This window comes from Carassius carassius, chromosome 6, assembly GCF_963082965.1.
Source record: "Carassius carassius chromosome 6, fCarCar2.1, whole genome shotgun sequence".
NCBI classification, from domain to species: domain Eukaryota; kingdom Metazoa; phylum Chordata; class Actinopteri; order Cypriniformes; family Cyprinidae; genus Carassius; species Carassius carassius.
Genome location: NC_081760.1, coordinates 39,924,568 through 39,938,481, shown reverse-complemented (window position 1 = coordinate 39,938,481; position 13,914 = coordinate 39,924,568). Strand labels below are relative to the sequence as shown.

At 38.0% G+C, this 13,914-nt stretch overlaps 1 protein-coding gene across 2 annotated transcripts; it reads left to right on the top strand.

The window, feature by feature from the left end:
- Positions 1-257: 257 nt before the first annotated feature.
- Positions 258-12,278, top strand: LOC132142884 (adhesion G protein-coupled receptor E5-like). 2 transcript variants are annotated; one of them, XM_059553072.1, is made up of 18 exons: positions 258-697; positions 3,270-3,335; positions 3,487-3,630; positions 3,711-3,839; positions 4,626-4,745; positions 5,287-5,415; positions 5,501-5,556; positions 5,627-5,716; positions 5,808-5,961; positions 6,068-6,184; positions 6,269-6,471; positions 6,607-6,777; positions 6,874-7,068; positions 9,943-10,160; positions 10,297-10,455; positions 10,525-10,696; positions 10,871-10,966; positions 11,958-12,278. In XM_059553072.1, the coding sequence occupies exons 1-18, from the start codon at positions 652-654 to the stop codon at positions 12,000-12,002; spliced, it is 2,310 nt and encodes a 769-aa protein (XP_059409055.1). In that variant the 5' UTR covers positions 258-651; the 3' UTR covers positions 12,003-12,278. The 2 variants fall into 2 exon arrangements, with proteins under 2 accessions (XP_059409055.1, XP_059409056.1); XM_059553073.1 differs by lacking the exon at positions 4,626-4,745 and having other exon boundaries at positions 260-697.
- Positions 12,279-13,914: the final 1,636 nt, after the last annotated feature.

Below are 13,914 nucleotides of genomic sequence, written 5' to 3'. Positions count from 1 at the left end.
TTTTTTTTTTAAACGATACATTTTAAATGCATTATAGACTAGAAAGGTCGCAAAGAGTGCTCATAAACTCTAAAAAGCCGTCACTTTTTGTTAAGTGAGTGTATAAATGTATTATAACATACATAGTGCGCAAACCAAAGTGGAGTAAACGTGGCAAAAAAGGAGCGCGTGCATTTAGTGTGCATGACTGGCCGAAGACAACAGCTGCTCTCTCTCTCTCTCTCTCTCTCTCTCTCTCTCTCTGTCTCTCTCTCTCTCTCTCTCCAGGGGGAGTGTCGGCTTCTCTCTCTCCCAGTAGCAGCTCACACATCTGAGGAGCGCAGACAGAATAGCGGACGAGTCTAGAGAAGTGAAGAAGATAAAATAGTGGAAACTCTCCCACCGCGTGGATTAAGACAAACAGAGCAGAGCCAAGACTGAAAGAAGAGAAGGTCCCAAGGAGGAATCATCTGGGAAACTGACTGGAAACTTTAGAAAAAGAGACAGAGAACTATTTTAAAAGAGCTCCTTATCAGACAGAGAAGAGCTGAGGAGGAGACCACATTCACTGAAGAGTTCAATCTTCTCAGGAGCCCTGGAGGATAGAAAGTGAGAGACTGTGAGGGCTTACTGGAATACAGAAAACAAAGCATAAACAGACTGACAGCAGTTATGGTGTTTCCTAACATGCAGCTGAAGTGGACTCTTCTTCTTTTGGGTGAGTAGGTGTTTGTGTGTGTTGAATATCTTTAAGTTGAAGCTGGACTGGTCATTTGAGCTATGTGTGTGTGTCTGCGTCAAACAATGACTCTATTCTTTGAGCTTTTCTTCATGACAGCAGACAGACATGGCACATGTTCTTCACATCACTGAATCATAATGAAGAGTCTCTTTCTTAGACAAAACACAGACAGCAGAGCACAGATAAGACTGATAGGAAACTACACCAAAACAGTCTGTTTGTGTGTGTATTGTGGTCAATGGCTCTATAGTGAGTTTATTTATTGGTGGTTATTCAAGGTTATATGCCTTTAAGGTTATAAAGAAAACATGCTTCTTTTTAAATGTGATTATTTGTACTTGTTTCATTTGAAAATCCTCACGATAATTTGCATTCTACCACAGGCTGTGTGAAACTTATGACATCACTTCCAGTTTCTTTAATCATATAAAACTTATATTTCACTTTAGACTAGATTAGAATATTTTACACTCTTAAAAGTCAAGGTTCCAAAATGTTTTTTTTTTCAACCACAGCCAAAGAAGAACCATTTCAGAACCTTTCAGTGAACGGTTCTTCGAAGAACCATTTTTGAAGAACATTTGAATAATCTAAATTCAAAGAACATATTTTGCAATTGAAAGTTTTAAAAGTTCTTCAAGCAAGCGGATTTTCAAAAGCACTTCTCTGTACTTCTCCATTGATGAACGTCAGAATGTGGTGCTGTAACGGATAAAGCTTTCTCAACTCTTATGACGGAGCTTCAGTTTCACAAGTCTTTGTGTTTTTTGCTGAAACAATCTCTGATGCAGAGTAAAATCTGTAGAGCGTTGGTGCTCTGACTTTCATTTGACACTTGGCTTTATTTTTGCACCATGTTTGTGGGTTGTGATTTGCATAAATCATATGTAGCCAACATGCACTGTAAAAGCTGAAAATCATTCGCAAGAGGAAACATCTGAACAAAGATACTAACTAATGTCTTGGTGAAATTATAAGAAACTTGAAAGAAAGTCTTGTGAAATGCTGGAGATAAGTGCAGAACTTTACCTAGAAATCAGCTAAATACCATGATGCTGCCAAATGTTCCTGTGAAACTTGTGGTAACGTAACCACAGATAATTGAGAACTTGATAACTTCAGACCTCACACACATGACCAGCTGACACATGATGCTGAACTAGATACTCAAATGCCACCTTACTCTTTCACTGCCAGTTTTGCTTATACAGACTGAAAAAAAAACACATGAAAGTAACACATCTGACAGTTTTATAAGTACATCACTGAAAAACTAAATTAACCACCAACAGTCAAACTGAAAGCCAAATATACATTTAAAGGTATGACACAAAACTGCCCTCAGTTTAATGAGTTCAGTCAGTTGATTTGACACTGATGTAAGATTGAAACAAATATCACGACATTAACCCAAAAGAAATGCATGACATGAGTGTGAGTGTTGGGTGGAGAATTGTGCGTTGCATCTATTGCGCTCAAAAAATAGTGTGAAGCGCTCTCTTGTTCTGCAGAAAAACAGATTATTGTGAGAGTTGTGAGAAATGTTAATTCACTGTGTAGAATCCGCAGCGCTTGCTTCAGCTCGTACGGGACATCTTCAGCGCATCTGTGGTTTCCTGAACATGTACACTATCGTGTTCATTTCTGAGTGTCAGTAGATACATGTTTTCTGTATATGTGCAAGTGTTTTTGTCTTGCATGCAGACTGCAACACTGTAAAACCTGACAAGTAACTTAACTTAAACCGTTTGAGTAAACAGATATCCTTAAAAACCTGACAAAATAGGTTTACTCAAACCGTTTGAAGAAAACCGATCGCCTTAAACCATTTAAGTACTCTTCATTGAAAGAAAATATACATTGCAATTAAGTAATTAAGTGATTAACTAAGTGCTGATTGAGAATTAGTGATGAACAGCTGCTGTTAACAAACAGAATCACTGAAGAAAAGAGAAACACAAGAACTACTACAACTGACTTCAGACACAGTCTTAGATGAAATCAACTGAAATAAAATACATGAAATCTCTCAAGATCGGATTAAACAACCCCACAAACAGCATCACCAGCTCCACTTATTAATAACCAGACTGACTTTATTTCTGTCAGACGTCTACAGAAGATCTTATTGAGAATAAATGTGTGTGCATTACTTGTTAATGATCCAAAAACTGTATTCAGCTCTGATTTCATCGCTTTCAGTACCGATATTCAGACTTTAGTGAAGTTTTTGAATACTTCCCTCATACTGACCACAAAACAGGGCAGATACAATATTCTCCACACATGTCCTCTGGAATGTGTCAAAAGTTAAGCACGTCTAAATTGTAAGTTTATTAGGTTGTGTCTGACAACCTCCTTCTGCTGGAGACACATCTGTAATATTTTGCTTAATTATAGTATTTAATTCTGCCTGATGTAACTGGAACTTCATTAAAGATTGTAATATGGCTTGACAGCAGAGTTTTGGGATGGATGGGAGAATGGATGTATTTCCGAATTCTGAAGATAATTATACAGATCTTGTTTTTTTCTTTCTCTTCATTAGGTCTGTTCCTGGTGTCCAGTGAATCGTGTCAAAAGGGATTTGATGGAAAAACTGGCGCCTGTGTTGGTAATGAGCACCTTATGTGTTTTAATACAGTATGTTTCTGTAATAACACACAGTTAATGGTCTGTTTGTCAATCAAAGAATAGAAAGTTGTGTTTGTTAGTTCTCTTCTAACTTTGTAATGATGTTTTCTTCCTGATTGTCTCTCTTACAGATGCAGATGAGTGTGTGAGGGATCCGAGTGTGTGTGGCGATAACGCTCGGTGTTTCAATACACATGGAAGTTACTACTGCAACTGTAATGAAGGATTTCAGGCAGAAACACACAACTTCACCCAAGAAACAGGACAGTGTAGAGGTACGAGAGAGGATTATGGGAAAAGAGTCAAGAACTATAGTTCAATTACTGTAACTAATATCAACTGCTTCCTCCAACAGATATCAATGAGTGTCTTGAGGGAAAACATGAATGCCCAGGTATTATGAAGTGTGTGAACAACATCGGCTCGTACAATTGCTCGTGTCCCAAAGGATACAAGCCATCAAGACTAGACGGAGATTGTGAAGGTGTGTGTCCTCAATCATACTGCTTGTTATTTTGACTGTTGATCATAGCAAAATTATAATCAGTGTCATAAATTAAAATCTTTCATTAAAAATCAATGTTTGACTTCCAGAACAAAATGTTTCTTTACTGATATGGTGCATTTATAGTGTCAGCTAGTTAAAATGGTGTTCAAATCCATACCTAAATACTGCTAGCATAGATCAATTTTAGATAAGAGATTAAAAACAGAGACATTTTTGAAATATATACCCCCAAAGCCTTGGTTATTTTCTACCCTGATTATAACCATCCAAGACTTTGCATGCAGGTACCGTTAATTTATCTTCCAGCAAATGAAGGCATTAAATTTGCCTTTGCAAAACATGCAGAACATCTGATAGAAAGGATGGTTGATCTGTCACACTGGAGATAGTTTAAGTTCAGTCGCATTTTGACATATTGTGTCTCATGCAGTGCTCTAGTGTTTACTACACATTTAGATCGTCTTGGGTTTTCCATAAAAAAAAGAAACATTGCTATTTATAAAACTAGTAGCGGTTGATTAGGAAGTCCTGCTTTCATCCAGAAGCACAGAGATTTTTGCTGGCATAAACTCATTTAGTTTGGCTGCTGCAATCGTATTAACAAAGTTCATTTATATGTTTTCGCGTGAGGCTTTCCGTGAGGTTTTCCAGTGTAACACAGCTTTCATTGTCTCTCTAACCTCTGTCATCTCACTACTTTGTGTGTGTGAACTTGTGCTTGTGTCTAAATGAAACACTCGTCTCTGTGTGTGTCGGCTGAAGATGAGGATGAGTGTTTGTCCTCAGTGTGTGGAGATCACAGCAGCTGCTTTAACACAGCTGGCAGTTTCCACTGCAATTGTTCTCCAGGGTTTGTCAAACGAGAGAACAGCACCTGTGCAGGTAAGCACCAGTAACCGTACTGACATCAGTGTGTTTGAGTGCTGTTCATAATCATCATAACATGATTTATGTGTCTGTTCATGTCCAACAATAACAGCTCATTATATGTATGTTCAAGTTTGGGGTAGATACGATTTTGTAATGTTTTTGAAAGATGTCTCTCCTGCATTTATTTGATCAAAAATAAAGTAAAACAGTGAAATATTACAATTTAAAATGTTTTCTATGTGAATATGTTCTATACTGTAGTGTATTCCTGTGATGCACAGCTGCATTTTCAGCATCATTCCTCCAGTCTTCAGTGTCACATGATCTTCAGAAATCATAATAATAAGACGATTTACTGCTCAAGAAAAAATTCTGATTATTGTCAATGTTGAAAACAGGTGTACTGCATAATATTTGTGGAAACCGAGATACATTTTATATGTCAGGATTCACAGATGCATAGAATATCTGAATGCAACCAATATTATTCAATAAAACAATATCATAATAGGAATCTGCATTTATATGACTGACAGCCTTCTCTCCCTCACAGACATCAATGAGTGTTCAGATCGACATATTTGCGGCACAAATGCACAGTGCTACAATGTAGAAGGAAGCTACAGCTGTGTATGTAACCAGGGTTACAGTAACTATGGCAACAAACAGTCAAAATGCATTGGTGAGCGATCAGCTGTGCATGTCTCTGTTTATTGTGTAGCTGCTAATGTGCAAAACAATTAACTGTGTTTTGTTGCTGTGCACAGAGATGAGCTGCGACCACTTTAAAGCAGAGTCTGACACGGAGAGTGCATCTGTAAAGGTAGAATGACTCTTTGTGATTATTTGGTGAATAATCAGTATCCAGACTTTAATCTCTGTGTGTCTTCTAGTTGAATCATTTACTGGCTCTGTTGAGGAGCAGCTGCGAGTCTCTGCGAAATGCTAATGTTAGCCGTAAGACGGGAGAGCAGTTACTGGAGGTGAAACAACCAGCCTTCTTCTGCATTTCTGTTCTTGTTCAAAGAGCAGTTTGAGCGGGAATATTCCTCTAAATCTCACTGTGTTTCACAGAATGTGTTCACTTCCTCTGATGAGCTGCTGTCTGAAGGAACCATCGCTGACGGTGAGACACTGAATCAGTTTCTGGATGCGGTGGAGAACAGCATGCGTCTGATCGGACCTCAGCTGAAAGAGCCAGTGACCAGGATGGAGACACACAACACCTGTGAGAAACCACACACATTTCAGTTTAGACACAATCTCACTCTGGTTCTGCATAGAAATACTGAAAATAAGGCATTTTTATTAAATCTTCATGATGTGAATCACAGTTGCTGAGTTTGCAGTCATGCGGGGTCAGACTCCGCCCAGTGGGCGTGTCACTCTGAGCACAGACTCCGCCCTCTTCAACACCAGCTGGGAAACAGTTGTAGGGGAATCATATCCAGGTATAAATAAACACGTGCACATAAATGTACTCATGAAACCATCAGCACTTTCCTGACGATATTGTTAACATGATTTTCCTTTAGGTTTTGCGTTTGCGGCTCTGGTCAGTTATAAAGATCTGACCTCATCCAGTGATCTGCTCCACAAGATGAAAAGAGAGAGACCAGATGATGAAGAGAGAGGCGTCAGTTATCAACTCAACTCTAAAGTGGTGACGGCCGTCATCAGTAATGCAGAAACCAAGCAGCTGTCAGAGCCGGTGACGCTCGTCTTTACACACGAGGAGGTGAAGATAATGACAGATCAGCTCATGACCAGCACAAGATCTCATGGAGACACACAGATTCTCATGCAGAAGACCAGACGTTCATGTTTTTCTCCCCTTTTATAACTTCAAGTTATTCTGTTCTGTCTTATTCAGGAGAGGGCGGAGTCTGGGGGCGTGGCTTACTTCTGTGTGTACTGGGATGATGCTGAGGGGGTGTGGTCTGGGCGGGGCTGTGAGGGGGCGTGGTCTAACAGCACTCATACAGCCTGCTCCTGCTCTCATCTCAGTAGTTTCGCTGTGCTCATGGCTCTCTATCCTCTCCAGGTATATCTGTGAACCAGATTTCACATATTTAAGATTTCAAATTAAATGATGATGTTCACTCCTCCATATGTCTGTTTTCCTCTTCCTCTCCTCCAGGACACGTTTGAGTTGGTGATGATCACTCGTGTGGGTTTAGTTCTGTCTCTGGTCTGTTTGTTTCTCTGTATCCTGACGTTCAATTTCTGCCGCTCCATCCAAGGAACCCGAACCAGCATTCATCTCCATCTGAGCATCTCTCTCTTCATCGCAGACTTCGTCTTCCTCTGTGGGATCTCCAGCACTCACAATCAGGTGTGTGTCTCATATCTTCTGTATACTGGGGCCCTAAAGTCAAACAAGTAGAGAAGCACAAGCAGTGTTTTCTGTTTATAATGCTGGCTTGACAAAGCCAAGGTCTATTATTTAAGCTTCTTCTTTGACTATTTTTTTTTCAGTTACAACCACCAAAACTCAGGTCAGACCTTCATGTATTATTTGTACAATGAGACATGTAGAGTATTTAACCGGTCGTTAGCAAAGCCTAATGAGTATCCTAGTACAACATGCTAAATCATGCTAGCAACACGATAAAGCATTCTTATCATGTTAAAAAGTTAGCAACACATTAAACTATGTTAAAATATAAAAAATCTACTAGCAACATGTTAAAACATGCTAGCATTACGTTAAAACAAGCATTTTTAGCAATGAGAGCCTAAACATGTTAACATGTTTCAACATTCTAGCAAAATGTTCGCGAACTGTTGAATCATCCCAGCTAGAATTTTTTGTTCTAAAAATGTTCTAAGAATATTCCCATGGATTGTTCTAACAATGTTTTTAGCGGGTAGTTTTATTTTTGTTCCCAGAACTATCTCTCAAAAGATAGGATAACGTTCTCTAAAAATGTTTATTAATAACATTATTAGAACATTATCCCCTAACATTCTAAGATTTAAGCAGGGGCCCGTTCTTCGTACGTGATGATCCGGCTAATTGGGTTCTTCGAACACACCTGTTGTGTATGATTAATATCGCTGGATTGAGTTATCTGAGATAATTGCGCGTTCATGTGTTGGCATGTTTTTATTTTATTAGAATTTTTTTCATGATTCCCAATTATTTATATTCGCAATTTATAATAGTTGTACAGTCTTTACAGTTTTATTTCAATGTAGAAATTATCTATTCATTTAATTTTATATTTGGACTGATTTGTTACGTGATAGCATTAATGAAAGTCTCTTAAGGGTCAATATCATGTTATCTGCATCTCCTGCACTCCATCAAGCCACTCTTATAATAGCAGTCATCACTCAAAATAATGCACGACTCTATTATCTGTATAGCATGTGTGTAAGACTCTAATACAATTATGAAGTAATACTTCTATGACAAATAAATATTTCAGTGAGTAAAACTGGCTGTGTCTATAGTAGGCTGTTATGGACTACACAGCATTTTTATATTATTTTTAAATAATTTTTTTAATGATTATTATTTTAAATTATTGTCCCTGGATCAGTACGATACTCTTGAAATAAAGTAGCGGTGGTAGCAGACATATTTTGAGTATCAGTTCTGGTTGAAAAGAAGCGATCTAATCCTGTTTACATGAAATAAGCTGCTCCCGAGCAGGTTTAAGCTTACGGACCTGTTGCTATGACAGCAGCTCCGGGATGAGCTTCGAAGAACCAAACGATCCAAGATCACGCCAAATCGTCAACATTCAAATCCAGCTAACTGAGTTAGCGACGTACGAATAACGGGCCCCAGATGTTTAGATGTGGATGTTGATGTCTGTATAAAAGTAATACGTAGTTTGGTTTGATGTCACCATAATGGTGGTAAGTGTTGGTTTTAGTTGTGCAATTTGACTCATCATGTTGTTTTTCTGCTGTAATCTTTATTATGGCAAGAGCGCATGTGGTTAGATGATGCTGGTTGCTTGTTGAAACATCGTCACATATGTGTCCTTGTTTCACCCAGTCTAGTGTATGATGTTAGCTACATATTATTTATTAAGGTGACTCAATGTGTCAAAAGATGCTTCATGCTGCAATGTATTCTGGGTACATCATGCAAAACTCATCCGTGGCACCCAGAATGCATTGTGGTATGAAGCATGTCACCATTGTTGAGATTCATACACTTATTCTTGAGGTCTCTGTGCGTCTAAGTAATTGGTGGTTTAGAGTGGTTAATGAAAAATGAAACTTAAAAAGAACAGAGAAAAATATTTATGATATAAAATGACAGTATCTTGTGTGTTGCAGCACATTTGCTGTAATCATTAATATTAAATTGATAGCATAGGATAGATTCTAGATAAAACCAGTTTGTTACATGAAGAAATTTGTAACATCAGAAAGTAACCAACATCACCTGGTGACATCTTTTCTCACTATTTTTGCTGTAACAAATACAGTTACGGCAGCTAAATAAACAGTAACACTGAAAAAAGTAATGCTGCCTAAGCACTGATCACCATAATGGTGACATCAAACTAAACTATTATTTTCAATAAACCATCAACACCTCTGTTAATCTCAATAAGAACTTTTTTTACACTTATGACAGAAATAAATCTTGTTTATAAAGAGTGAAGTTGGTAATACTGTTATTGGAGTTATTTACGCTAGAGTTTGACACCAGTCAGAGGTTGGGTTTTCACTTTCAACCAACATCTGACTTCTGAGCAATGTCAGTCCACATCTAGTGTGATGGGAAGCGTTATGAGAATGTTAGAGAATAATGTTCTAACAATGTTATCAATAGACATTTTTATAATGGTTTTAGAGAATGTTATCCTAACTTTTAGCAGAACATTCTGGGAACTTAAATAAAAATTGCCGCTGAAAACATTCCCAGAACATTGAAAATTTCTATGTGGGTCGGTAACAAAATGCTAACAGTAACAGTAATGTGTTAAAACATGAAGTAACATGCTAATTCGTGTTAGCAACATGCTAAAACATGTTAGCATGCTGAATCAGACTAGCAATGTGTTAAATAACGTTAGTAACATGCTTACACATTTTAGCAATGCTCTAGAACTGTGTTAAAAACATTTTATTCTCCTCGTTTGAAATCTTCAAAATTTCAAACACAGCTGTCAAGCCAACATCAATGTTTGCTTACGAACTTTACTAATTTAGTTGTGATGTTTCTCTTCGTTTCTCTCAGGTAGCGTGTGGGATTGTGGCCGGTCTGCTTCATGTCTTCTTCTTGTCTGCGTTCTGCTGGATGCTGCTGGAGGGGGTTCAGCTCTACCGGATGGTTGTGCTGGTGTTTCACACCACATTAAAACACCTCTACATGTATCTGGTGGGATACGGAGCCCCTCTCGTCATCGTGATCATCTCTGCCATCACCTTCCCAGCGGGATACGGCACCAAACGACAGTGAGTGTGTGTGAATTTGTGTGAAGCGCTGTTTGTGTTTGAGATTTTTGTGTGAACAAGTTTGACAGACTCTAAATCACAGTGTTATCCGAATGCTTTCCAGCTGTTTTGTTAATTATTTGTGTTTGTGCTCCAGCTGTTGGCTCTCACTTGACCAAAATTTCATATGGAGCTTCCTCGCACCTGTCTGCATCATCGTCATCCTCAACAGCTTCGTCTTCATCATCACTGTTTGGAAACTGGCCGAAAAATTTTCCAGCCTCAATCCAGACCTCTCCAAACTCCGCACCATCAAGTGAGTGTTTATTATCTAAACCCATAATACATACAGTCATTGAGTCTAACCCATTTCTGGTGGATTCAGGGGGTTTACCGTGACCGCTGTGGCTCAGTTCTGTATTCTTGGAGGGATGTGGGTTTTCGGTTCCTTCCTCTTCTATGAGAAAGTTACCCTATTTGCGTTGTACCTCTTCACCATCCTCAACAGCCTGCAGGGGGCGCTCATCTTCATCATGCACTGCCTGCTGTCCAAACCGGTATTTACACACAAACAAATGCACACTGCACCAAAAAGAGAGTTAAGTCTGGATTCAAACTACACTTTAAAGATCTCAACAGCTCATAGTCAAACTTCTGACTCACTGTATTTCATTGTATTCTGGCCAAGAGCTATCAGTGTGTTTTCAACGTGTTTTGTCGCCCCCCTACAGGTCAGAGATGAGTATTACAAGCTGATAAGCAGGATCTGCTCACTTAGGGAGAGGAGATATTCCGAATTCAGCACCAATCATTCCAGCAACAGTCGGGTATGTTTATAAAGTATATATAAATGTTCAGATAAACATTTTAACAACATTCGCAAATTGTCCATATGATGTTATCGATGTAAACGTTCAAAGAATATTAGATTAAAGGTGAGGAGAATGTTGCATTCAACCTTTTTAAATTATGTTCTAATCACAACAAGAAAACTGGACGTTTGAATGTTTTAGAAATATTTCAAATCAGTGTTTCCACAATGTTTTTCAAACATACGTTTGTTAGCTGGGGTAAGTGATGCACTTAATTGTCGACCACTAAAAATAATTAGTGCCTCTGGTGGCGTTTTGACCGTTTCAGTGTCTATTTCATGTCACAACGTGGATAAACTTGGCAGCTGTGTGGACGCTAATGCTAGATTAGCATTAGTAATTTCTCGTTTTTAATCAGTACTGGTATTATTTCTTAAATCTTCACAACAGACTTTTAGTCTGTGCTGTTTTGTGCTGTTACAAACTTTTAGTATGAAACAAAGTCTAAGTTTCTAAATGTTGTCCGTCTAATCACAAAATTCAGAAATTAATATAGTTTTAATGCTCTTCAATGTTCAAACGGCATGTAAATCGACCATCTCTTCCTCTTTACGACTAGTTATAACACAAAATAAACATGAATGAGCATCAGGAGGAGTTGAAAGAAAGACCTTAATGAAATGTTTCATGTCTCACTCAGTCAGCGTTTCAACCACAGACACAATAATAATGTCACATTTATCTCAGAAAAGCCACTAAATGTTCATTAACTCATCAGACAACATAACTCTAGAGAGGAGACTTTTGATAAATATATTTATCAATAAATATTTTACTTTAACTCTCAGTGAAGCATTTATTGTTGAATGCATGTTTGAATAATTATGAATGATGCAGCTGATTACTAAGTATGTTGAAGTGTGATTATTTTGGCTAAATGAAAACTAATGTCAGTGCATCACTAGACTGAGGTTCTGCTTCTAACCGTGTGCTCTGACCTTCACAGCAACCTCTACGAAGCAATCCGACATCAGGAGAGTCCAAGATCTAGAGCGGGTCAGTCCTGGAGGATCTTCAAAGATTTCTCTCAGAGCTTTCATTCTGCAGCACATGGGGCTCCTTTCCATTGAGAAGATCTTAAACTGCTTTCTTTCTGCCTATTAAGCAAGAATATTTCAGGTGTGGGGCTCGTCAGATGACCTATGCGTCACTAGAGGCGGATGCGAAATTATTAAAACATGCAGCTCAGTTTTCTTCCCCTAATGGCCCTTGGAGACACTTTAACTGTTTTTGTCGTGCCTTTAGTGAAGAACATCTTGCATGCAAAAGGCAGCTTTCATTTTCTTATGCAAGAAAATGTTGTGAAGATGATATTTGAAGAATTAGTCTCCAATCTGCCTTATGAAAGAGGCATTAATCTATTCACGTTTCACGACATTCACGTTTATGTGATCTGCACTTACATGCCACTTTACGTCTTTAAGCTGTTGGGAAATTTGACCTCTATTTCAGTGAGAAACTTTATATTCATAAAGCTATTTAAACAGATTGGAAATATTTGTATCCATCATCTGGACGAAAAATATGGTTGACAGCACAAAGATGCCCACACACATTATCATTGGAGTCAGAACTAATGCGTACTGAGGATTTCAGTGTTTCCAGTCTAAGAACAGTGATTTTGTAAGATGATACAGCTAATGCGAAAGCTTTAAACAACTTGCTTCTGCGACACAAACGTTTAAGCTCTCTGTTATATGTGTAATGATATCTGATTAGAAACAAATGCTTTATTTTACATTTTACATATTTTTTTTGTATCTTTTGAATTCAAATAAGTATTTTAATATTATTTTTTTTTACTTGAAATAAGTGTCATGTCTAGCCCTGATGTCGTACTGTGATGTTTTTCAGCAAGTATTAAATAATTGCCTAAAGAAGTTGTGGCTGATTTCTGTTTTGTGTTCCCATAAGTGACGTGACATTCAGCCAAGTATGGTGACCCATACTCAGAATTTGTGCTCTGCATTTAACCCATCCAAAAATGCACACACACAGAGCAGTGAACACACACACACACACTGTGAACACACACCCGGAGCAGTGTTCATCATTTATGCTGCGGCGCCCAGGGAGCAGTTGGGGGTTCGATGCCTTGCTCAAGGACACCTAAGTCATGGTATTGAAGGTGGAGAGAGAACTGTACATGCACTCCCCCCACCCACAATTCCTGCCGGCCCGGGACTCGAACCCGCAACCCTTCGATTGGGAGTCCGACTCTCTAACCATTAGGCCACGACTTCCCCTTATAAGTTGGCTTTGTCAAATACACCATAAGCATACATTTTAATTCTGTATCATACATGGATCTGCACATTAAAGTAGTTTAAAGGCCACAAAAACACTTTCTATCCAGAGGATAAATTTCAACCCAGTGAATAGCTTCCTTACATGACATGAGAACAGCGATGATACAGAGCTAATAAGTTTGTTCTTTAGACTGCCTTTGTCATCTGAAATAATCAAAATGGGTTTTAAAATATACTTGAAAAGAGTTTGTGTGTCATATAGAAATCCTGTAATATCTGTCTAAATAAGAGGTGAACAATTAATAACAAAAATAATGAGTGTGGACTGAAAATTAAATGATGTTTTAATTTAGTAACACGGTCACTTTATAGTAAAACAGCAGATTTGTGATTACTGTGGTTTTATTACAAATACATACCTGTACGTTCATTAAAACAATTGTTTAGCTTTTGTTTATATATATATATATATATATAGTTATATTTAAGTTATATTTAATCTAATATATGTGTGTACTTTCTTCTTCACTGGAAGCTTCATACAGATTATTTGTCTAAAGCTCTTTCTGACTTCATACTAAATTATAGTTGCAGTAGTAAAACCATTATTAATTAATGAATGCGGGAAGCGATGACAAAAGACGAAGAAACGCT